At 40.1% G+C, this 26,787-nt stretch overlaps 1 protein-coding gene across 2 annotated transcripts in view; it reads left to right on the top strand.

Annotated features, from left to right (window-relative positions):
- The window catches only part of RSBN1 (round spermatid basic protein 1), a 55,471-nt gene that overhangs the window by 1,701 nt on the left and 26,983 nt on the right, over nt 1-26,787 (top strand). The window contains exons 2-3 of one of the 2 annotated variants that reach the window (XM_089300119.1): nt 16,864-17,537; nt 18,605-18,722. In XM_089300119.1, coding sequence (XP_089156245.1) covers nt 16,864-17,537; nt 18,605-18,607 — 677 coding nt within the window. In that variant the 3' untranslated portion in view covers nt 18,608-18,722. Of the gene's footprint in view, nt 1-16,863; nt 17,538-18,604; nt 18,723-26,787 lie in introns of those variants that run through there. The other variant, XM_002715758.6, reaches the window with a different exon arrangement.

The raw sequence follows: 26,787 nt of genomic DNA on the forward strand, positions 1-26,787 counted from the left end.
GCATTTATACATGTTCTTTGTGGACGTAATGGGATATGCTTTTGATTATGCTACTTGTTTGTACTTTGTGTATGATTTTTATATAACTGCTTGTTGTGTCTTTACAAGAACATTTTCAGATGCTTCTGTGTTTCTTAGTGCTGGAATACTTAGGCTATTACATTTTAATGAATCTGGCAATCTAAAGTTTTGGGAATCTTGCCTTCTTTTCACATATTTGGTTTTAACTTAGGACTAACCAGTATTTTGTAATTCTGCTTCCAAATAGCGCAGTGGGTTGCAAATAATTGCTTGGTAAGTATTTATTAAAATAGAAGTTAAGTCTTCCTTCAGTGGATTATAGGTCTTCTCAGGAATAGAATTTGTTGTGCCAAGCAGACGCGCATGCCAGTTTCCACACCAATATGCAATGATCTTGCTCTTTCTCTCCCCACCTTCTCATTTCTTTTGTGTGTCTCCATTTAACCATACAGAGCTAGAGGGAACCATAGTGATCATTTGGTTTCTATTTGTATTATGGAAGAGGAATCGAGGCCTCAAATAGTGAAGAGACTGGTCTGCTCAGCCACGGTTGATCATGGGTACCAACTACAAAATTTTTGAAATTTTAAGAACACGAGTCATTGGCATAATGGGGAGTAGAACCCAGACTCTTGAATTCTCTCTCTAGCTTCGCCCCCAAGCTGTGTGATTTTGCTCTTGCTGTTCAGCTTTCCCATTCTTTTGCTTCCCTTTTTCCCGTATGTTGACATCACAGTGATAGCAGCTGACTTTAAATCAAGGATTGCTGCCCCAGCCCCCTTTTATGGGGGAGGTAGTGGTAATGACATGAGTACTATTTCAGAGTGTGCTTCTCAAAGAGTACATGGGGCCCCATGCTCTTTTAAAAAACGTCTAACCCAGTGCTGATGGGTAGAACTTCCACAGATGATGGACGTGTCCACTGTGCTGTCCACTATGGTGGCTAAACATGGGCTTGAAATGTGGTTTGTGATTTTGATTTTAATTCAAGTTAATTTATAATTACTCACATATGACTTACAGCTACCCTGTTGGACCGCACAGCTGCAAACATTTGTAGTTTGCCAGTAAATGAAGATGAGAAATGGGTTAAGATCAGGCCGTTTAAACAGTTTGGCTAAGAAATTGTTGGTTTATATACCCCAACTATATTCTGGAGGAAAAGGGCTGCCTAGTCATTTACATTCAGGAAAACTGTGTGCTGTAGCCTTCTAGATAAGTGACATGCCCTGGGATTTGAAAAGTTCTAAAAATCTTACAGAGAAACTAGTTTACTTTTGTTTGATCGGATATATATATATATATTTTCCTTTCTGATATCTTTTATTTGTTACCATGGTATGCAGGAGGCATGCTTCTGGAGTTAACACAAATTTATTTTTTTTTCTCCCTTTAGGTATTTTTTATTTGATATTTTTAATTTGAGAGGAAGAGAGGCATCTATGGGTTCACTCCCTTAGTCTCCCACATGGGTGACAGAAACACAATCACTTGAGCCATCGTTGCTGCCTTCCAGAGTCTGCATTAAGCCGGAAGCTGGAATCAGGAACCAGAGCCAAGAATCAAACTTAGGCACTCTGATGTAGAATGCAGGTGTCTTAACTGCTAGACTAAATGCCTGCTCCCGAATCTGTGTTTAATATCGTATGTACTCTGTGACCATGAGCAAATTAACTCCTAACCTCAGTTTTCCTGTCTGGGGTTGTAGTATTTCACTTATAAGGTTGTTGGGTGATAAAAAATGTAACAATGCAAGGAAAGCACTTAAAAAGCTGATGTCTGTGGGATCGGCGTTTGTGACTTAGCAGGTTAAGTTACTGCCTGCAACTCCAGCATCTCATTTGGGCACCGGTTTGACTCCTGGTTGGTCCACTTCTAATACAGCTTCCTGCTAACATGCCTGGGAAAGAAGCAGAAGATGGCCCCAATGCTTGGGCCCCTGACACCCGTGTGGGAGACCTGGATTAATCTGGTTTCAGTCTGGCCCAGTCCTGGCCATTGAGGCCATTTAAGGGAGTGAACCAGTGTATGGTAGATGTCTCTCTCTGTCTTTCTCTGTCTCTCCCTCTCTCTGTAACTCTGCCTTTCAAATAAATTAATAAACCTTTAAAAAAAAATACCTAGTGCCTAAATCATAGTTGGTACATAGTTAAAAGTGGCTTTTATTATTTTGTTATGCTTGATCCTTGAAACAACTCCAAGATTAATAAGGAGGGTAGGTAGATCCTTGTTATTTATAGAGCTGTCTTCCTTTTGCTTATCCTTAGATTTGCAGAAATAATTTTAACTTGTTATTTTGAGATAGATATTACAGGAAATTGCAAAAATAGCAGAGGTCCTTAGCCTCCACCAGTTTCCTTCAGTGGTTACATCTTACATAACTACTGTATAATACCAGCACCAGGAAATTGATATTGGTAGAATATTATGTGTATAGTTCTGTGTCATTTTTATCACATTTAGATCAGTGTACCTGTCACTGCAGATACAGAACTATTCCATTGCCACAAAGACTGTCTACCCCTTGTGTTATCCTTTTATAGTCTTGGACACTCTTTCTGTCCCCCTTCTGCCCCATCTCTAATCCCTGGCACCATTAATCTGTTGTCATTTTGAAAATGTTTTATAAATGGAATCATATGGTATGTGATCTTTTGAGATTGGCTTTTTTCATTCAGCCTCATGGCCAGGAGATCCACTTGCATTGTATATGTATTAATAGCTCACGCCTTTTCATTACTTGATAGTATTCCATAATATGCATGTACTATGGCTCCCCATTGACCTAGTCACCTGTTAAAGGACATTTTGATTATATCTAGTTTTTGCCTGTTATGAAGAAAATTCCCATGAGCATTCATGTTCAGATTTTGTGTGGATATAAATTTTCATTTATTTATGGAATGCAATTAATAAGTCACAATGGTAAGTGCATGTTTAATTTTTTTAGCATCTTACCAGACTTTTATAGCATGTCTATACCATTTTATATCCCTAATAGTAATGTATGAGAGATCCAGTTTCTTCACATTCTTTTTTTTTTTAAAAAGATTTGGTTATTTATTTGAAAGAATTACACAGAGAAGGAGAGGAAGAGATAGGGAGGGAGAGAGGGAGGGAAGGAGGGAGAGGTGTCTTCCATCCACTGGTTCACTCCCCAAATGGCTGCATCTGCAGGAGCTGTGCTGATCCGAAGTCAGGAGCCAGGAGCTTCTTTTGGGTCTCTAACGCGGGTGCAGGGGCCCAAGGACTTGGGCCATCTTTCTGCTGCTTTCCCAGAGAACTGGATCAGAAGTGGAGCAGCGGAAACTGCAACCGGTGCCCATATGGGATGCCAGCACTTTACCCACTATGCACGGCACCAGGCCCTTGCCACATTCTTGATAGTATTTAGTATTTTCATTATTTTAAAATCTATTTTAATAAATACGTGGTGATCTCTCTTCATGATCTTCATTTGCATTTCCCTAATGGCTAGGATATTTAAAACTTCACATGTTGTCATTTGCTATCTGTATGTCCTCATAAGTAAAATGTGTCGTTTGCCCATTTTCTAATCAAATTTTTCTTTATTATTGAGTTTTGAAAATTTTTATTTTTTATATTACAGGTATGAGTCCTTGTTAGCTATTTAGTTTGCAAATATTTTCTTACAATCTGTTTCTTGTCTTGCAGTCATTTAAACAGCATCTCTCACAAAGACAGCATACACAGCATAAGTTTTAAATTTTGTTGGAGTTCAATTTATTGATTTTATTTTTTTCTTTAGTGGATCATGTTTTGTGTGTTTGAGGCTCCAAATATTTTCCTACAAGTTTTATATTTTTTAACTAAACTGTGATCTATTTTTGTTAATTTTGTATTGGAGTGGGTTTTAGTTTGAGGTTTATTTACTTAATTTTTTACCTATGGATTGGCAGTTGCTCCAGCTTGTTGAAAAGATTATTGTTCCACTGAAAAACTTTTTTGAAAACAAATAGTTCTTCTGCCTTTTTTTTGGGTACAACTTGTGAGGTAAGAATGGTTTTTGCATTCTAAATATTTAAAAATTATTTATTTGAGGGGTGATGCTGTGGCATAGAGGGTAAAGCTGCTGCCTGCAGTGCTGGCATCCCATATGGGCGCTGGTTTGAGTCCTGGCTGCTCCACTTCTGATCCAGCTCTCTGCTATGGCCTGGAAAAGCAGTAGAGGATGGCACAAGTCCTTGGGCCCCTGTACCCACGTGGAAGACCCAGAAGAAGCTCCTGGCTCCTGGCTCCAGATCAGCTCAGCCATGGCCGATGTGGCCAATTGGGGAGTGAACTAGTGGATAGAAGACCTCTCTTTCTCTCTCTCTCTCTCTCTCTCTCTCTCTCTCTCTCTCTCTGCCTTGACCTCTCTGTAACTCTGTCTTTCAAATAAGTAAATATTTAAAATATGTCAGATATTAAAAAGAATTATTATTTTTAAGCAGAAAGCAGGCATGAGGTCTCAACCACTGATTCACTCCCCAGATTCCTGCAGTAGCAATGATTTTGGCCAGGGACCAAAGCAGGGTGCTGGGAACTCCATCCAGATCTCTCATGTGAATGGCAAGAATCCAGTTACTTACAGGTCTATATTAACAGAAAGCTGGGGTCAGGAGACTGAGACAAGTATCAGTTACTCAGATATTCTGATATGGGGTGTGGCAACTTAACTGCTAGGCCCAATGCCCAGCCCTGTGTTTACATTTTAAATGACTGAAGAAAACATTGTAACACATGACAACCTTACAAAATTCAAATTCAGTGTCTGAAATAAAGTTTTATTGGAATATAGTTCTGTTCATTCATATATATATTGTTTATGGCTGTTCTTACACTGCAGGAGTATTAGTTGAGACAAACCATATGGCCTGCAAAATCCTACTCTCTGGTTCTTCACAGAAAAAATTTGCCAGTCTCTGTAAGAAACTTGTTCCTGCACACCAGCCCAACAGTACTCAACCTGAATTCATGTATAGGCTAATTACAACTTGTTATGACCCACACATTTAGCGTTGCTCATTGATAACATTGATAATTGAAATGAAAATTTTAAATGGTAAATTTGCTTCATCTGTAAAATGGGAAGTAAAACGATTTTTAAAGATGTAAAGTGACCTAGGAGTCCCACTGCTTTATAACTATTCTTTGCTCATGAATTTACAATTTTAATAATATTTTAATGTATTTTTAAAAAGGAAAGAAAAGGGGCATAACCCTTCTGTTTTCTGGTGTCATGGAGTGACTAGATGGCACGTATGTGTGCCCCTGTGAATCATACTTCCTTTTTCATTTTTTTTTTTTTTTTTTTTACCTTTGACCAGCTGTCTAACTGCCATCACAGGGAAAGTTTCCCTAAGGCAGACAGTTGATGGAAATTTTCTATGATGTCACAAAGCTGTTGGCAGGAATTTTAAATCCAGAAACACTTGATTGTTTTTGGTGATGGGAATGGAGAATTAGTGAGATTTTAAAGAGAATTGAAATGAACAGAAAATCTTATATATAAAGGGATTGTTATTTTTCCTTGCCCACCCAGGGAGAAGCAAAAATGCTATTCAGGGCATAAAAACTTGTACATAGTATTAATAATGCCATCTTTTGATTATGCACAGTTACATAATGGACATTAAGGATTTGTTAACTCCTTTAATTTATGTTTGTAATACACCTGTAATTGGAGATTCTTTCAAAGCTCTTCAGAACTGTTAATTATAACCAGGTGATCTTAGTTGATTACCTGGGAGAGTATTGCAGGAAGAGGAAACAGAAAGGAAGAGCATTGTGTAGTGTATGAGAAAATTTGAATTTGGAATTGGACAAGTAAAGGTTTGAATTTTGGCTGTTACCTTGCTTTGTGACCTAATCTCAGTTATATAATATTGATTCAGGGTCTGTTTTCTTCTCTGGGGACAAGATTGCTACTTGTATTTTACTGGTTTATTTGGTGTTAAGATAAAATTTCATGATGGTTTCTAGCATACATTTGGTAAATAAGTTTTCTTCCTTCTTTCAGAGATTTTTGTTTTCCTGTGTTATACTACATTGTACTGTACACTGGTCATTTCTGACTATTTTAAGATTTGTTTATTCGAAAGGCGGGGGTGGGTAAGAAAGGAGGGAGTGAGAGAGAGAGAGATCTTTCATTCACTGGTTCACTCCCAAATGGGTGCAAATAGCCAGAGCTGGGCCAGGCAGAGCCTGGAACTTGGAAGCCCATCCTGATCTCCCCCTTGGTGGCAGGGACCCACGTACTTGGGCCATCTTCCTCTGCCTTCCCAGGTGCAGTAGCAGGAAGATGGATCAGCTTCCTACTAATGTACATCCTGGGGGGCAGCAAGTGATGGCTCAAGTATCTGGATCCCTTCCCACCTATGTGAGAGACCCAGAGGAAGTTATGGACTCCTGGCTTCAACCTGGCCCAACCCTGGCAGTTACAGGAAGTGTTTTAGTGGGGACTCAAACCAGCACTCTGATACGGATGCTGGCATTACAAAGCAGCTTAACCAGCTGTGCCACAATGCTTGCTCCCAGCTTAAGTTTTTTTTTTTTTTTTTAAGATTTGCTTATTTGAAAGGTAGAGATACAGAGGGAGATGGAAAAGGAGAAAAACAGAGAGAGAGATATCTGTCATCTGTTGGTTCACTCCCCAAATGGCTACAATGTCCAGGACAGGGCCAGGCTGGAGCCAAGAGCTTATTCCAGGTCTTTCCTCTGGGTGCAGTGGCCCAAGCACTTGGACCATCTTCTGCTCCTTTCCCAGGTGCAGTAGCAGGGAGCTGGATCATAAGTCTAACAGCCAGGATATGAACTGGCACCCACATAGGATGCCAGTATCATAGACAGTGGCCTAACTCACTATGCAACAACATCCCCCCCACCACTTTACTTTTGATATTCCAGAGTTGTTGCCAATTTTTTAATTTTTACTTTTTTTCCTTTAATTTGAAATTAGGTATTTGAATTTGTTTGAAAGATAGAGGCAGACAAACACTGATCTTCCATCCATGGGTTTACTCCCAACATGCACAATAGCCAGGATTGGGCCAGGTTGAAGCCAGGAGCCCAGAAACTCCATTTGGATCTCTCACGTAGGTGATAGGGATCCAGATACTTGAGCCGTGGTCTGCTGCCTCCCACAGTGTGCATTAACAGGTGGTTGGAATTGTAAGAAGAGATGGCAGTGGAACCCAGGTACTCTGGTGTGTTATGCTGGCTTACAAAGTGGCATCCTAACCACTGTACCAAATGCTTTCCCTTGTTTTTGCTAATTATTTTAAAGAATATTATAAAATACTTCTTTATGATTATAATTATGATCATCAGGATGACAAACACTTAGTTATATGTCAGATATTGTGGTGAGAGCTTTATATTCATTTTCTCATTTAATCCTTACAATAACTGTGAGATATATACTATCATTAATAACATTTTAAGCTGAGGAAATTGAGGTTTTTTTTTTTTTTTTCCTTTTCAGAGAGAGACAGAGATCCTCCCTCCACTGGTTCACTCCCCAGTGGGCTGCAAAGGTCAGGGCTGGGCCAGGCTAAAGCCAGGAGTCAAGCTTCCTTCAAATCTCCCACATAAGTGCAGGAGTCCAAGCAGTTGGGCCATCTTCTACTGCTTTCCCAGGCATATTAGCAGTGAGCTGGATCAGAAGTGGAGCAGCTAGGTCTCGAACCGGCACCCATATGGGATGCTGGCGTCACAGGTGGCAGCTTTACCTGCTACACTACAACACAGGCCCTGGAAATTGAGTTTTAAAGAGATTTTTGAGTGTGGCCAGAGACCTTAGTAAGCAGTAGATGTGGACCATTAACCTAGGTCTAACTCTAAAGCGACTTCTTTTGCCTTAAGTAGTACATTCTCCTATCTCTAGAATTAAACTATTTTGAGGTCATAGTAGTAGTTAGTGTGTATTGATTATTTCTTATATTCTTGAACTATTTTATGTACTTAACATGCATTTTTTCAATTTACTTTGCACGCTGATTTTGAGGCAATACTATTGTTTCTCATTTTACCAATGAAAAATAAGTTACAGAGATAATAACACAAGATTATGGTGCCTCATTTGTTGGTGGGAATGCAAAATAGTACAGCAACTGTTTTTTTTAAAGGTTTATTTATTTGTTTATTTGAAAGAGTTACAGAGGGAGAGGGAGAGAGAGAGATATTTTTCATTCACTGGTTCACTGCCCAAATGGCCACAAAGGCCAGGGCTGGTTCTGGGCCAGGCCAGAGCCAGGAGCCAGGAGCTTCATCCAGGTCTCCCATGTGGGTGTAGGGGCCAAGCATTTGTGCCATCCTCTGCTGCCTTTCCAGGCATGTTAGCAAGGCGCTGGATTAGAAGTGGAGCATCTAGAACTTGAACTGGTGCCCATGTGGGTTACTGGTGCTGCAGGTGGTGGCTTAATCTGTTGTGCCACAATGCTAACCTTGGTGCAACCACTTTGGAAGACAATTAGTGTCTAGCAAGACTAAACCTACTTTCAGTGTATATATGATCTAGCAGTTACACTTCTTGGTATTTATCCAAGGGAATTGAAAATAGTTCTACACAAAAAAGGTACACATGAGTGTTTTTAACAGCTTTATTCATAATTGCCAAAACTTGGTAGCCACCAAGATGTTGTTTGGTGGATAAATGGATAAACATTAGCCCATCCAGACAATGGGATATTATTCAGCACTAAAAAGAAATGATGTGTCAAGCCATGAAAGTAAATGGAGAAATCTTAGATAGATATTACTAAGTGAAAAAAGTCAGTCTGCAAAGGCTATGTACTGTATGATTCCAGTTACTTAATACTCTGGAAAAGAGAAAGCTATGGAGACAGGAACACCATCAATAGTTGCTTAGGAGGCAGGGGAGGGAGGAGTGAATAGGCAGAGCACGGTGGATTTGGTAGGGGAGTGAAACTACTTTGCGTGATAACTATAATGGTGGATATAGGTCGTAATACATTTGTCCAAACCCACAAAATGTATATCACCAAGAGTGAACACTAATGTAAACCATAGACTCCAGGTAATGATGATGTACCAGTGTAGATTTGTCAGTTGTAACAAATTTCATAATGAGCAGCTTTTTGTTTTTTTTTTTTTTCTTTTGGGTCAGGGTTTTATGTAAAACTGGAAAAATTCTGAAGAAAATTGGAAAGAGTTATCTTCAGGAAACAGCTTTAGTTTTTTCCTTTATTATGACTAATGTAAATAATTATAATTGTTTTGTATTTGTATTAACATGATTTTGAATATATATTTTAAAGATTTATTTATTTATTTGAAAGGCAGAATTACACAGAGAGAGAGAGAGGTCTTCCATCCACTGGTTCACTCCCCAGATGGCTGCAACAGCCAGAACTGTGCCAATCTGAAGCCAGGAGCCAGGAGTTTCTTCTGGGCCTCCCATGCAGGTACAGGGGCCCAAGGACCTGGGTCATTTTCCACTGCTTTCCCAGGTCATAGCAGAGAGCTGGATGGAAATGGAGCAGAAGGGAAGTGGAGAAGCTAGGACTTGAACTGATGCCCATATGAGATGCTGGCACTGCAGGCCATGGTGGCTTTACCCGCTGCGCTACAGCGCTGGCCTGATTTTAAATATATTACAAGTTTTAAAGTTCTAATCTGGGGTTGGCATTGTGGCACAGCAGGTAAAGCCTCCACTTGGATCACTGGCATCCCATATTGGTGTCAGTTAGACTATTGGCTACTCTACTTCTGATCCAGCTCCCTGCTGGGAAAGCAGCAGAAGATGGCCCAAGTGCTTTGGTCCCTGAACCCATGTGGGAGACCTGGATGAAGAAGCTTCTGGTTCAGGCTTCATCCTGGCCCAGCCCTGTCTGTTGTGGCTATTTGGAGAGTGAGCCAGCAGATTTCTCTCTCTCTGCTGCTGCCTCTCCCTCTCCCTTTCTGTAACTCTGCCTTTCAAATAAATAAATCTTTAAAAAATTCTAAGCTACAATTAAAGTATAACAATGGTGTTATGAATTTAATGAGACTTTGGGGCGAGTTTTGTGGCGTAGTGGGTAAAGCCGCTGCCTGCAGAGCCGGCATCCCATATGGGCGCTGCTTCAAGTTCCTGCTGCTCCACTTCCAATCCAGCTCTCTGCTATGGCCTGGGAAAGCAGTAAAAGATGGTCCAAATCCTTGGGCCCTTGCATCAGCATGGGAGACCCAGAAGAAGCTCCTGGCTCCTGGCTTCAGATCGGCGCAGCTCCGGCTGTTGTGGAGTTGACTTTTAAATAAATAATAAAATAAATCTTAAAAAAAAAGTTTACCGGCCGGCGCCGCAGCTCACTTGGTTAATCCTCTGCCTGAGGCGCCAGCACCCCGGGTTCTAGACCCTGTTGGGGCACCGGAGTCTGTCCCGGTTGCTCCTCTTGCTGTGGCCCTGGAAGGCAGTAAAGGATGGCCCAAGTGCTTGGGCCTTGCACCAGCATGGGAGACCAGGAAGAAGCACCTGGCTCCTGGCTTCGGATTGGCGCAGTGCACTGGCCATAGCAGCCATTTGAGGGGTGAACCAACAGAAGAAGGAAGACCTTTCTGTCTCTCTCTCTCTCACTGTCTAACTCTGCCTGTCAAAAAAAAAAAAAAAAAAAAAAAGTTTACTATGTCAGTGACTGACAAGGAAATTGAGCATCATTTAAAAAAAAAAAACTTTAATGACTTTAATGGAAGGTGTATTAATGAAAAACTTTCAATAATATGATAGTAAATAAATTATGCTGTTTATAGATGATAATATTGATAATAAAAGTGTATGTTAAAAGTTTGTGGAAAACAGCATTGAAAATTGTTTATTTTGGTGGAAAAAATATTTTGAAACCCTTACATAATTTTTTTTTTTTTTTTTTATTTTTTGACAGGCAGAGTGGACAGTGAGAGAGAGAGACAGATAGAAAGGTCTTCCTTTGCTGTTGGTTCACCCTCCAATGGCCGCCGTGGCTGGTGCACCGCGTTGATCCGGTGGCAGGAGCCAGGAGCCAGGTGCTTTTCCTGGTCTCCATGGGGTGCAGGGCCCAAGCACCTGGGCCATCCTCCACTGCACTCCCTGGGCACAGCAGAGAGCTGGCCTGGAAGAGGGGCAACCGGGACAGAATCCGGCGCCCCAACCGGGACTAGAACCCGGTGTGCCGGCGCCGCTAGGTGGAGGATTAGCCTAGTGAGCCGTGGCGCCGGCCTACATAATTTTTTATAAAATACATTTCCATAAATGCTTTGAAGACTTTTCTTATCTGTGAATTTCAAAATTTTTGTGTCCAAATAAGTTATCTTCTAATTTCATTTCCATGAACTTTTTGGATTATCCTCATTTTTAACGTACATGAGGATTATATTCATAATGTCATATATTAATCTGATTGTAGTTATAATGACCTTTTTAAAGACAGCCAGCAATTTTTCTCGAATCAATTTATATCTTTTGTGGGATTTTGTATTTTTATATTGAACTTCATAGTTTGATTTGTGAAATTTCTTCTTAATCCTAGGGATAGCATAGCTTGGCTGTTTTTCTGTAAAGAATTGAGGTTAGTAACTTTTAGCTTTTATGTTATGGGGGAATACTTGTCTAACTAAAACATGATCAGAAATGAAAAGATGAAGACTTTAGACATTGACCTAAAATTTAAAAAAAATCATATGAGATAGATTCTCTCACACACACACACACACACACTGAAATAGAGAGAAAGATCTCCTGTCTGATGGTTCACTTCTCAAATGGCCATAATGGCCAAGCCTGGGGCTCGCCCAGGCCAAAGTAAGAACCTTGGAATTCATTCCAGGTCTCACATGTAGGTGGCAGGGACCCAACTACTTTAGTGATCACTTGCTATCTCCTAAGTGCACATTGTCAGGAAGCTGGAGTTGGGAGCCAGAGTTGGAACTCGAATCCAGGCATGTCAGTTTGGGACGTGGTTATCCCAATCAGTGGCTTACCTACTAGGCCGAATGCTTACCCCTATGTTGACTTTTAAATACCATTTTTTGTTCAAGGTGAGTAGTTAGTTGTCTTTCTTATAAAGAAACAATGGCTAAGTTATTGTAATAACCTTTAACAACATGTATATATTTATGCCACCACAATAATTCTCAATATTATAATTCTCAATTAGTTGCCACCACCATAATTAGCAATTTATTCATGAAAATTCATTAGCTAATATGAGATGTATAGTCCCAAATAAACTAGGCAAGTTTACTATATCTTAGCCTTGGATAAGAGTCAGATATTGAAAAACAGAATTAAGGAGGAGGTAGATTGATGTTTATATCATATTTTAAACTTTATTGTGAAGATATGAGATTATGATTTAAGGTCTTTATAATTTTCTTGTACAGTTTTTTTTTCTTTGAGAGAGGCCATAGTGGACTAATAGAATGGTTTTCATGTAAATGTGTTTTGGAATAAAACTCAGAAAGACTTGGCCATGTTAGGTATAGCACTTATAGGGGTTGGCGTTGTGAGGCATCAGGTTAGGCATCCCATATGGTCACCTGTTCATGTCTCAGCTGCTCTGCTTCCCTCTCCGCCTCTTTCTGTACCTCTGCCTTTCAAATAAATAAATCTTAAACAAGAGAAATACCACTGGTAAGCTGATAGTAATATAGAGAATGTGTTACGATCAAGGTAATTTCTTCATGGTTCAATTTTAGTGGCAGATCTAGGTTGAAACTCGTCTTCTGCATACCAATTAGTTCTTCTGAAGCTTTTAAAGCAAGATCTATTGAGACATTTTTTCTTTTCCTTTTTTTCCTGTGAAATTGCTAGAATGTTTAGCAGAGGATAATTTAGATGATTATTAAATTGGTCTAACTTATATTTACTTATTTAGATTTATTTATTTGAAAGATTAGAGAAGGAGGGGGAGAACGAGAGAGAGAGAGAGAGAGAGAGAGAGAGAGATCAATCTTCCATCCACTGGTTTACTTCCCAAATGGCTGCAATGGCCAGAGCTGGGCCAGGCCAAAGCCAGGAGCCGGGAACTTCCTGTGTGGGTGCAGGGGCCCAAGCACTTGGGCCATCTTCTGTTGCTTTCCCCAGGTGCATTAATGGAGCTAAATCAAAAGTAGAGTAGCCAGGACTCAAACTGCACCCATATGGGATGCCAGCATTGCAGGAGATGGCTTCACCTGTTATACCACAATGCTGGTATTCTATATATTTATTTATTTGAAAGATGAAGATATAGAGTGACACCTCTCATCCACTGGTTTGCTCTCCAAATGCCAGCCACATCTGGGGCTGGGCCAGGCTGCAGCCAGGAGTCTGGAACTTAGTCTGGGTCTCCCATGTAAGTGACAGAACCCAACTACTTGAGCTATCTCCTGTTTTCCACAGTGCACATTATAGCAGGAAGGAAGCTGGAATTTGAAGTGGAACCAGGTCTTGACCTGGGCACCAATATGGAATTCAGATATCCCATTTGGCATCTAAATTTGCTATGCCAAATGTCCATCTCTCTCAACCAATTTTTTTTTAAAGATTTATTTATTTGAAAGAGTTAGAGAGAGAGAGAGTTCTTCCATCTGATGGCTCACTGCCCAATTGGCTGCAATGGCCAGAGCTGTGCAGATCTGAAGCCAGGAGCTTCTTCCGGGTCTCCCATGTGGGTACATGGCCCAAGGACTTGGGCCATCTTCTAATGCTTTCCCAGGCCACAACAGAGAGCTGGATTGGAAGTGGAGCTGCTGGAACTAGAACTGGCGCCCATATGGGATGCTGGTGCTTCAGGCCAGAGCATTAACCCACTGCGCCACAGCGGCGGCCCCTCTCTCAACCTTTTTTTTTTGATAGGCAGAGTGGACAGTGAGAGAGAGAGACAGAGAGAAAGGTCTTCCTTTTTTTTGCCGTTGGTTCACCCTCCAATGGCCGCCGCGGCTGGCGCGCTGCGGCCAGCGCACCGTGCTAATCTGATGGCAGGAGCCAGGTACTTATCCTGGTCTCCCATGGGGTGCAGGGCCCAAGCACCTGGGCCATCCTCCACTGCACTCCCTGGCCACAGCAGAGAGCTGGCCTGGAAGAGGGGCAACCGGTACAGAATCTGGCGCCCTGACCGGGACTAGAACCTGGTGTGCTGGCGCTGCTAGGCGGAGGATTAGCCTAGTAAGCCACGGCGCCGGCTTCAACCATTTTTAAAAACAATTTATTCGAAAGGTGAAAAGATGGAGACAGAGATCTACCTACCAATTCCCTCTCCCAAATGTCCACAACAGCTCGGGCTAGGCTAGGCTGAAGCCAGGAGCCCAGAATCCAGTCTGGGTTTCCATGCAGATGGCAGGGACCCAAATACTTGAGCCATCATGTGCTGTCTCACTGGGTATGCACTGCCAGAGAGCTGGAACCAGAAGTGGATCCGAGACTTGAACTCAAGCACTCATTTATGGGATGTGGGCATCCCAAGCAGTGTTTTAAGTTTGGGTCAAGCACCTGTCTCTCTATTCTATTTAATTATATTAATGTTTAGTTCCTGGGAGAGTTTCCTTATTACTCATTTGATGCTGAGAAAATAATTTAATTAGTTTGTTTTATTTGGTAAGAAATATTTTTATTTCATAAGAAATATGTCTGTTACTAAGTTTTAATTAGTGAAATGTTTAGTTGTATAGAGAATGAAAAATTGAGTATTTTACCAGTTTTAGCAATCTGATTACATGTATATTTTGTATTTCATCTGTTTAGTTAGAAGTAATGTTTGCAGATCAAGGGTTTTCTTTTTCTATTTTTTTTTTTTTAAGATTTACTTTTTATTGATTTGAAAGGCAGAGAGAGGGGGAAGAGACACAGAGAGCAGTATTTTCCTTAGATGGTTTTGTAACTGTTATAGTATCTGGTGATTTGGAGTGATTTCATATAGAGTACTGCAACTATGACATACTAGTATTTATATACAAGGATACTTCAAAAAGGACATGGAAAATGAAGTTCAACTATTTTGCTGCAAAAAATTTGAAGTCCATGCAGTTTTTCATAGTATATATTTTCCATCAACTTTATGAAGACCCCTCATATGCATGGATTTTAGATTTTTTGCAACACAATAAATTTGTTTTAAAATTATTTTTCTTGAATATACCAAGTAGATTATTTTCTTTACAATTTAGTGAACTTGTTCTACTGAGCTCTAGTAATAGAATTACCTGAAATATCTGTCTTAAAGTGAAATATTAGAGTCATTCTAGAAATCGTATTATTTGGTGGAACAATTCCATGCAGTATTAGACCAGACTTAACAGTTGGTCAGGATTACATTTGATATTTAATCCTAAAGATTTCTCACTAGATGTATTTTCTAACTAGAAATAAAAGATTACATTTTGTCTTGGACTTATCAATCCATGATAATGTTTTAAAAATCAAAAGTAAGTTTTTAAATTATAGAAGTTGTATTTTTTTGTAGAAAATTAGTATAAATAAGCAGAAAAGAAACTAGACATTTATAATGCTACTACTCATAGATAACCACTACTAATGCCTTGGTATGTATTTCTGTAGGTATTTTTCTGTGTTACATCCTTATTAAACATATTTAGATCAACCAGACTTCTTCTCTCTAATCCTTTGCTTCTCTCTGGAATAATTTCCCCTAGATCTTCAGATGCCTGATTTATATTAGCATTAAGGAAGCAGTCTAATTGTCATCTCTCAAAAAGTGCTTCCCAACCATTTTGAGATGCCTGCTTATCACTACTTGGCACTTTCTTTTTCTTGTCCAACTAGATTGTAATATCCAAGAGAGCAGGGTTTGTGTCTCTCTTAGTACCATATCCCTAGTGCCCAGAAATATGCCTGGCTATATGACAGGTACTTAATGAATGAACGAGTGTTTAATAATATGAAAATGGGTTCAGAATATGTATGGATTAAGTGCTTTGGGAAGAAAGGTAAGACATAGCCCTGACCTTCAGTTGCTTACAGTCTAGAAGGAGAGGTAGAAAATTAGCTTTTGTAATAACACAGAGTATGATAGAGAAGTAAAGTGCTGAGGGAGAATGTGGCAGGAGTGGCTATCCAAATTGGATAAGGAAGAGTTGTTAGGGAAGGCTCTTTAAAGAGTGACAATGAAAGCATTTGTAACCCTGTGATTCTTTCACCTATGATATAATTTATAATGGATGGGTAATATTTTATAGTATGCAGTACCACTACTACCAGAGGTTAGTCTTTTGTTATTAGATATTTAGGGGATTCTCAGTTTTTGTTTTAAATAATAGTGTTAGGGATATCTTTATCGTCTTCAATTATTTTCTTAGGTAACTTTTACTTGGAGTAGAATCTGGGTCTGTGGGTTATAACAATTTTCAGGGCCTTTGATACATTTCACTGAATTGCTGTCCATGAAAATTGTATCAGTTTATACTTCCTGCAACAGTATATGAGAAAGACCAAAAAACCATGCCTATTAGATAGGAAAAAAACAGTGTCTTATGGCTTAATTTGCCTTTGACCCACCTACATGAACCATAGTGATTTATGGATTGATAGCAAAATATGACAAGCTTCTTCAAAATAAGTTTACAATGGTTACTGAACAAATGTTTCATAGGATTATAGCTTATGTGAAATATCTTGGTTATTTCCTTCAGTTTTTATTGCAAGTCATTTTATATGCGTACCCTTGTATTACCTACTTTTTAACCTAATCTTCAACCAAGAATGTTATTGTATTTTAAGATCTTTGTGTCATTCATTTTCTAAAGATGTAAGTTGTAATGGAAAATTCTGAGAAATTGAAGATAGACTTTAATTTGTGATCAAGTACCTTAAGAAGCTTGTATATTGACACTAGTCTTAGCAACTAACTTCTTTTTAATTATTGTGGCCAGAAACACCAGATGAAAATGGTAAAACCCAGAGAGCTGATGATTTTGTCTTGAAGAAAATAAAGAAGAAAAAGAAAAAGAAACACCGAGAAGACATGCGAGGAAGACGTCTTAAAATGTACAATAAGGAAGTACAAACTGTCTGTGCTGGCCTGACTCGCATCAGTAAGGAAATCCTCTCCCAAGGACAACTAAATAGCACTTCAGGAGTTAATAAGGAGTCCTTCAGGTATCTGAAAGATGAACAGCTATGCCGATTAAACTTGGGCATGCAAGAATATCGGGTACCCCAGGGAGTACAAACACCTTTCATGACTCACCAGGAACATTCTATTCGTAGAAATTTCTTAAAAACAGGTACTAAATTTAGCAACTTTATTCATGAGGAACACCAGTCCAATGGTGGTGCTCTTGTCCTTCATGCTTACATGGATGAACTCTCATTTTTGTCTCCAATGGAGATGGAGAGATTTTCTGAGGAGTTTCTTGCTTTGACATTCAGCGAAAATGAGAAAAATGCTGCTTACTATGCTTTAGCAATAGTGCATGGAGCGGCCGCTTATCTCCCAGACTTCTTGGACTACTTTGCTTTTAATTTCCCCAACACTCCAGTGAAAATGGAAATTCTGGGCAAGAAAGATATTGAAACAACAACCATTTCAAATTTCCACACTCAGGTAAGGTTAAAATAATTGTTTAATTATTTAGTAAACACAGTATCTTAACTGTATTAACTTCATTCTATTATATAGTTTATACCAGCTCATTTTGATAAAAATTCATGGTGATAAAGGTGCTTCAAATTGTCTGTATCTCCCATTGAAAAATTGTAATCACAGAGTTCTTTGGAATGGGGCTTGTTGACTTTCTTGAAGAAGTGCTTTATACATGTTATGCATCATTCCAAGTCTCTATGGCAAGCCAGCTTGAAAACTCATACTGTCTTTCCCAAGTCAGGTAATGGTAGTGTGGAAAATGTGGTTTAGATCTGGTAACCTCAAGGTAACTTTATTTAAGACTTAAGCTTACTGTCATAATAAAACATGTGAGGTTGTTGGCCTGCTTATTTATTAAGTTTTTCCTATTTTTGTTTCTCTTCTTTCAGTAACTTGTTGGCAGTCTGTCCCAGAAATATACCCCATTTATGTTACATGGGAGTGTCACTAGGAAGACTGCTGTAGCCTGTGCTCCTTCTGCCTGTGCACTGTTGTAGGTGAAGACATTTTCTGAAGCCTTGCTTGGGAGGCTAGGCTTAAGTCAGCAGGGAAACGACTGCTTCCTTTCCTAACCAGTATTTAAACCAAGCATTTTTTTCACTGAAGTTATGTTAGGGTGTAAAAATAAATTGATACTGTGTCCTAGTTTTTTTCCTGCTTGCTTTTCTCATAAGGATTATGGTTATGGATGGTAGGCTGTAAGTTTGTACTATGTATGTTGTAAATTCAAGATGAGTGGAGACTGTTTCACTTTTTTAGTGATTTATGATTTTGCAGCCTGTTTTTTCAGGTTGTCTAGTAATTTGCTGCCATTCTTTTCCCTGAAGACTTTTTTTTTAAAGGATAGTCTGTTGCATAATAAGACTCTCAGCTGCTTACATTATTGTGGTTTCATGCCACTTAGATTTATTTGAAACCTCTAACTTGAATCTTTTTAGTGAGTCTTACCATCCTTGCCTCCAGTGAGGGGAGAAGCCAGTTTAGATTTATGAGCTTCAGAATTTATCTAATTGAAGTTCTCTCTGCAGTAGAGAGAGCAGGAGCAGCCAATCTGGAGAGGTCGCAAGACGGGGCTGCCCAAGACGTTGGAACACGATGTGCAATAAAGGGCTTCGTCTTGGATTTTGGCCTTATTACCACAATCAGGTACCGAAGTGCTGACTTTTGTAGTAGATTTTCTTTTTTCTTTTTCTTTTTTTTTAAAAAGAGTTTTGCCCTTTGAAAGTTAAGGAGTCCTATTTTTATAAATACAACAGAAGAGACTGAAAACTGTTTTCCTGATATATTCCATTAATCCCAGTAAGTCCTTAGTTAACAAGGAAAGATACTGCTGAGAGCAGAGTTAATGTACCCTGTCACTTTTTTAGTTTAGAAAAATGCAGCAAATTTTCTCTTCTGATTGATAGACCAGCATGCATATCTGAGAAATAAGCCAGAAATTTGTGGGGGAAAGGTCCTGGTTTTGTAAGGGTGACTTTTTAACTTTTGTATTAGGCTGTAGCAGATAAAGTTTGTCAGCAGAGAGTTCCATCTTAACAGTTTTTAGAAAAAGAGTTTTTAAAATATCTTCAAATATTCCCTGCTGATTTTTGTCCTCCAATTAATTTTTTAAAATGGAGCTGAGATTTTAATGACTTTACCAACAACTTACCTTGAGATTTACTTTGAGATTTCTAAAATAACCACTTTAAAAAAATTAGCAGATTATTATTAAATTAGATATTAAGTATGTCAGTCTTATAAGAATATTGAGAACTGTTGGACAAGTTTGTGATCTGGAGGTCATGGAACTTAATTTTATTTATGAATTTCTGGCCTTGGAGAGAAGTGTGATGTAGAAGTAGGAGGTTAAATGAGCCCATAAGACTTTTAACTTAAATTTGTGCCTGTAAAATCTTTGGCATATTTTAAATGTTGGGATTTAAACTAATACAAATAGTTCAAATTTATTTAGCACTTTATGGATTATAGAAATGTTTTCACATTCATATATGAATATTTATAGCAATTGGGGAGTTAGGTAAGCAGTTCTATTTTTCATCCATTGAAGAAACTGAGGATTGTGGATGCTCTTTGTTAACCAAGGCTACATGGCTAGCAAGCAGAAGAGTCAAGGTGTAAATCTATTGCTTGAGCAATAGCACGCAATTTTACTACACTTGTTCCTTGCTTCAGTTATTGGAGAAGAGATTAGTGCTTTTATATGTCTACTACTGGCCGGCGCCGCGGCTCACTAGGCTAATCCTCCGCCTAGCGGCGCCGGCACACCGGGTTCTAGTCCCGGTCGGGGCGCCGGATTCTGTCCCGGTTGCCCCTCTTCCAGGCCAGCCCTCTGCTGTGGCCAGGGAGTGCAGTGGAGGATGGCCCAGGTGCTTGGGCCCTGCACCCCATGGGAGACCAGGAAAAGCACCTGGCTCCTGGCTCCTGCCATCGGATCAGCGCGGTGCGCCGGCCGCAGCGCGCCGGCCGCGGCGGCCATTGGAGGGTGAACCAACGGCTAAGGAAGACCTTTCTCTCTGTCTCTCTCTCTCACTGTCCACTCTGCCTGTCAAAAAAAAAAAATAATAAAATAAAAAAAAAAAAAATAAAAAAAATAAAAAAATAAAAATATGTCTACTACTGTAGTCGGTGAAATTAAAGCAGTGTACAGAAGGCTTTGTTTCTAATGTTTTTACCACATGCCTTTAGATCATTGGGAATAAATGAATACCTAGAATATTTTGGATTTCTTTGTCTTGGGAAGTCTTACAAAATGTGATTGACCTAAATAAAGTTGTTAATTTTTTATTTTAGAGATACTGTTATTGGAAGTTATTTATAGTTTAACTATATAGCCATAATAATTATTCTTGAGTATTATTCAGTTTAGTCCGCATTTATTGAGAACTTATTTTGGACTGGGCAGTTGTTCACCTAATTGATGAGCTCAGTGTAGTGGAGATGAATCAACTAACAATTCCAATACAGCTGATGTATTAGAGTAGAGATAGGGATCAGAAGTCTGTGGGGTTATCTCAGACTTGTGATTAGGAAAAGCTTTTTTTTTTTGAAGATTTATTTATTTATTTTAAAAGTCAGTGTTATAGAGAGAGAAGTGGGGAGAGAAAGAGATGCCTTCCATCTGCTGGTTTACTCCACAGTTGGTTGCATTAGGCAGCACTGGGCCATGCTGAAGCCAGGAGCTTTATCCAGGTCTCCTATGTATGTAGCAGGGGCCCAAACACTTGGGTCATCTTCCGTTGCTTTCTCAGGCCTCCAAAAGAGAACTGGATTGGAAGTGGAGCAGGTGGGATTCAAACCAGTTGCCCATATGGGATGCCTGAGCTGCAGATGGCAGCTTTACTTGCTATGCCACAGTGCCAGCGCCAGGAAGGACATTTTAAGGCATGGATACTTGAGTAGAACTTTTTTTTCTTTTTTAAGATTTATTTTATTTATTTGAAAGGCAGAGTTAGAGGAAGAGGGAGACACACACACACATACACACGCACAGAGGAGAAAGAGTAAGAGATCTGCTGTCTGCTGGTTCACTCCCTAAATGGCCACAGTAGCAGGGGCTGGACCAGGCCAAAGTCACAAGGAGCCTGGAAACCCATCCAGGTCTTCCACATTGGTGTCAGCGGTCCAAGCAATCAGACCGTCCTCCACTGCTTTCCCAGGCACATTAGCAGGGATCTGGGTTGAAAGTGGATCAGCCAGGACTCAAAATGGCTCTCATACGGAATGCCGTGTCACAGATGATGGCTTAACCTGCTGTGCCTCAACACCAGCCCTTTGAGTAGAATCTTGAAAGCAGATTAATACTTAACTTGGTAAAGACTTTTTTTGGGGGAGGGGATTTATTTGTTTGTTTGAAAGGCAGAGTTACAGAGCAAGAAAAGGAGAGAGAGAGAGAGAGAGAGAGAGAGAGATCTTCTATCCACTGGTTTACTCCCCAGATGGCTACGATGACCTGGGCTGGACCAGTTTGAAGCCAGGAGCTTCTTCTGGTCTCTCAAATGGTTGCAAGTGCCCAAGCACTTGGACCATCTGCACTGCTTTCCCAGGTGCATTAATAGGGAGCTGGATTGGAAGTGGAGCATCTGGGACTTAAACCGATGCCCATATGGGATGCTGATGCTGCAGGCTGTGGCTTTAATCTGCTGCACTGTAGTGCTGGCCCTGGTAAGGGCATTTTAAACAAAGGAGAATTATAGCTTATGCAAATGCATAGAGGCATTTGAGAATATTCCATTTTCAGGGAGCTACAAATAGCTTGACATGCAAGCCGATGGCTCACTGTTAAGAAGTGGTAGGAATTCAGAGAGAGGAGAGAGAAAGGAAATCAATAGTGTGAAGAGCTTTTATGACGTAATGAAAAAAAAGTACTTTTTCCTAAAGGTAATAAGGAATTATTGGTGAATATTAACAGGTGAATGTTGAGCAATTTATATTTGCAAAGATTGCATGGTACTGTGGGGAATGTAACCAAGAATGGAAATGGAATCAGAATCAAGAAGATTGACAAGGTTACTGTAGTAAACAGATGAGAAATGATCCATGTCCAAACTGGTATTCTCTCTCTCTTTTTTTAAACAAGACTTAAGACGAGAGAGAGATTGATCCTCCAACTGCTAGTTCACTTCTCAAATAGTTGCAACAGCTGGGGCTGGGTCAGGCTGAAGCCAGGGGCCAGGGACTCCATTTAGGTTTCTCATAAGTGATAGGGGCCTGCGTACTTGGGAGACTACTTTCACAGGCCCATTAGTAGGAAGCTGGATCCAAAGCAGAGCATTGGAGACTCAGACTGGCACTCTGATCTGGGGTGCTGGTGTCAAAAGCAGCAGCTTAATCTTCTGCACCAAAATGCCTGCCCTCAAACTGGTATTGATACTAGAAAGAAAATAATAAGATTTGAGATTATAATTAGATGATAGAGATTAACTAGACTTGGTGAGGGACATGGAAAGAATGTCTTAAGGTGTGGTCTGGACAAAAGGGGGATAGTGGTGCTGGTCAGAGTCAATGCAGGGTTGGAAAAGCTGGTTTCTTGGGGGTAGAAGGTGTTGGTGAGTTCAGTTTAAGGCTTTTGTTTGTTTTAAGATTTATTTATTTATTTTAGAAGGTAGAAAGAGAGGGAGAGACAGATCTTCCATCTGCTGGTTCATTTCTCAAATGGCTGCAACAGCTGGGGCTGGGCCAGGCCAAAGCCAGGAGCTAGGAACTCCATCCAGGTCTGCCACATGAGTGGTAGGGGCTCAGGCACTTGAGCCATAAGCCACTGCTTTTCCAGGCACATTATCAGGAAGGTGGATTGGAAGCAGAGTACCTGGGACTTAAACTGGTTGGTACTCTACTGGGAGATTCTGGCATCATAGGCAGCAGCTTAATCAGCTGTGACATAATGCCAGCCTCCAATTTTTGAGGTAGAGGTGTCTATATGGGTGCTGTTAGAATATCTATTAGGTACTCGAATATCTGGATCTAAGATTGGGAGGCAAATGCAGGCAGAAGATGTAGATGTTGAATAAATTGGCAAATAGCTAGGTGATCCAGGGATAGCATTAGAATGGAAAAGAAAGACAAGGATGAATCTTGTGATGAACTTGTATGAGTACGAGAAACATGGGAAAAGACCAAAAAGAAAGGTAGATGAGACTAAGAATATATGTTTTCTAAAATTTTTTAAAGATTTATTTATTTATTTGAAAGGCAAAGTTACACAGAGAAAGAGAGGCAGAGAGAGAGAGAGGTCTTCCATCCACTTGTTCACTCCCCAGATGGCCACAATGATGGCAGCTGTGGCGATCCAAAGCCAGGAGCCAGTAACTTCTTCCAGGTCTTCCACACAGGTGCAGGGGCCCAAGGACTTGGGCCATCTTCCACTGCTTTCCCAGACCATAGCAGAGAGCTGGATGCAAAGTGGAGCAGCTGGGACCCTAACCGACACCCATATGGGATGCTGGTACTGCAGGTGGCGGCTTTATCCACTATGCCACAGCGCTGGCCCCAATCTAGATTTTTTATAAAGATTTATTTTCCTTATATGTAAGAGAGAGACAGTGATCTTCCACCTGCTGGTTCACTCCTCAAATGGCTGCAGTGGCCAGGGCTGGGTCATGCCGAAGCCAGGAACCAAGAGCTTCATGCTTCATCCTGGTCCCTCACATGGATGCAGGGGCCTAAGCACTTGGGCCATTTTCCTCTGCTTTCTCAGATGCATTAGCAGGGAGTTGGATTGGAAGTAGAGCAGCTGGAATATGAACTGGAGCCCAGATGAGATGCTGGCATTGCAGGCTGCGACTTTGCCCACCATGCCAAACACTGGCCCCTAAAAGTTTTCTAGATTTTAAGAATGATGGAGTGATTATTATATCCATATAGGGAATCAAGTAAGATAAACATGGAAGGTACTGATTAATTAGGAATTTTTTTGGAAATGTTAACTATGGATTTTTAAATATTGTAAACTATGCCTTTTCTTTGTAACTTTGCTGTTTATAATGTGCTGTACTTAAAAACTGGGCACTACTAGGGAGCTTGTCAGAAAGGCAGACTCTCATGCCCTTATCCAGATCTTCTGAATCAGAATCTTCTGTTGAAAGGTGCCCTGGTGGTTCATGTGTACTTGAAAGTTTGAGAAGTTCTACCTTAGAACTCATGTCCTCTAGCCAGAAGAAATGAAGTGCAGGTTTGTTTTGTGCAAGAAAAATTTTGGTTACTGTGACTTTGCTATTTTTAAATTATTTTAGTGGCTATAGGTAGACCTATGTATATAGGCCTTTTTTTATTATTTTTTTTAACATTCTGTAGAAATAAAATGTTCTAATACCAAAGGAGGTAAGTTTATATCGTTGAAGAAACAAACTGATAACTTATTTGATTACTGACTCTTAGCAATTGATACAGGTTAATGTTGTAAATTTGAATTTTTGCTGTAAAAGACTACATATGTACTGACACAATTTGGTGTCTTAATTCTGCAGTATTATTCAGTTCTGAATAAATTTTAATATAACAGGCTAAATACCAGGTTTGACCAAAAGGTTCCAGTGTTTGTGGAATCCTAAGGTCAGTTAATAGAGAAAAATTAGAGCTCACTTAGAAATGTTATTTCTCCTCAAAATTAAATATGTGTACACTTATGTATACCTTAAGAATAAATGTTAAGCTATGCTATTTTTAAATTAGGTTTTGTATTTGTAATTACAATATTGGCTACTTGAAAAAAAATTTTTTTTACAGACAGAGTTAGTGAGAGAGAGAGAGAGAGAAAGGTCTTCTTTTTTTTTTTTTTTAACTTTTATTTAATGAATATAAATTTCCAAAGTACAGAATATTGATTACAATGGCTTCCCCCCCATAACGTCCCTCCAACCCGCAACCCTCCCCTTATCCACTCCCTCTCCCCTTCCATTCATATCAAGATTCATTTTCGATTCTCTTTATATACAGAAGATCAGTTGAGCATACATTAAGTAAAGATTTCAACAGTTTGCTCCCACACAGAAACATAAAGTGAAAAATACTGTTTGAGTACTAGTTATAGCATTAGATCTCAATGTACAGCACACTAAGGACAAAGATCCTACATGAAGAGTAAGTGCACAGTGACTCCTGTTGTTGACTTAACAAATTGACACTCTTGTTTATGGCCTCAGTAATCACCCTAGGCTCTTGTCATGAGCTGCCAAGGCTATGGAAGCCCCCTGAGTTCACTGACTCTGATCATATTTAGACAAGGCCATGGTCAAAGTGGAAGTTCTCTCCTCCCTTCAGCGAAAGGTACCTCCTTCTTTGATGACCCATTCTTTCCACTGGGATCTCACTCGTGGAGATCTTTCATTTAGGTTTTTTTTTTTTCCCCCAGAGTGTCTTGGCTTTCCATGCCTGAAATACTCTCATGGGCTTTTCAGCCGGATTCGCATGCCTTAAGGGCTGATTATGAGGCCAGAGTGCTGTTAGGACATTTGCCATTCTATGGGTCTGCTGTGTATCTCACTTCCCGTGTTGGATCATTCAACTTGATCAGCCCTCACCCTGACTGTTGATGAGCCACTTAATATGTTATCCCTCTTAGTATTTTTTTTGTTTGTTCTACTTAATACTTTTGGTTGAATACTGTAATCAATACACAATTCTTCTTAAGTGCTGAAACTTAACTGAAAAGTGATCGCTGTTAAATATAAGAGTGGGAATAAGAGAGGGAAGAGGTGTGCAATTCGGGACATGCTCAAGCTGACTTACCTCAAACAGTAGAGTTAGAAACATACCAGGGGATTTGAATTCAATCCCATCGAGGTGGCATGTACCAATGCCATCTCACTAGTCCCAGTGATCAATTTCTGTTCACAATTGATCGTAATGATAGGACTAAGAACCAAAGGGATCACATAAACAAGAATAGTGTCTGCAAATACTAGCTGATAGAATCAAAAAGAAAGGTCTTCTTTTTCCATCGGTTCACCCCCCAAAAGGTTACTATGGCTGGCACGCTGCGCCAATCCGAAGCCAGGATCCAGGTGCTTCTTCTTGGTCTCCCATGCCGGTGCAGGGCCCAAGCACTTGGGCCATCCTCCATTGCACTCCCAGGCCAAAGCAGAGAGCTGGACTGGAAGAGGAGCAACCAGGATAGAGTCCGGCGCCCTAACCGGGACTAGAACCTGGGGTGCTGGTGCCTCAGGTGGAGGATTAGTCAAGTGAGCCGCGGCGCCGGCCGAAAATTTTTTTAAGAAAAAGGTTTTTTAAATTTATTTGAAAGGCAGAGAGAGTGAGTCAGAGATTAATCTTCCATCTGCTGGTAACCTTCCAAATGGCTGCAGTGGCGAGGACTGGGCCATGCTGAAGCCAAGAGCCAGTAGCTTCTTTCGGGTCTCCCACGTGGGTGATAGAGGTCCAAGTGCTTGAGCCATCTTGCACTGCTTTTCCAGGCCATTAGCAGGGCTTAATTGGAAGTGGAGCAGCTGGGACATTAACTGGCACCTGTATGGGGTGCTGGTGTCACAGGTAATGTCTTAATCTGTGCCACACTTCCAGCCCCCAAAACTTTTTCAATGATTTTGTACTTTGAATTGTGATAGCTTGGCGATAAGCATGCAATCCTTGACATCTTCTGTATTATAAAAATCTTACAGTGAGCTGGATGTTTAGTGTAGCAATTGAAGGGTATACGTGAAGAAGAAGGATATATAATAAATGTATGTGCTGGGGAGAGGAGAGACTGGTAAATATG

This window comes from Oryctolagus cuniculus, chromosome 7 (assembly GCF_051225735.1).
Source record: "Oryctolagus cuniculus isolate XC-2025 breed Fujian yellow rabbit chromosome 7, ASM5122573v1, whole genome shotgun sequence".
Lineage (NCBI taxonomy): Eukaryota > Metazoa > Chordata > Mammalia > Lagomorpha > Leporidae > Oryctolagus > Oryctolagus cuniculus.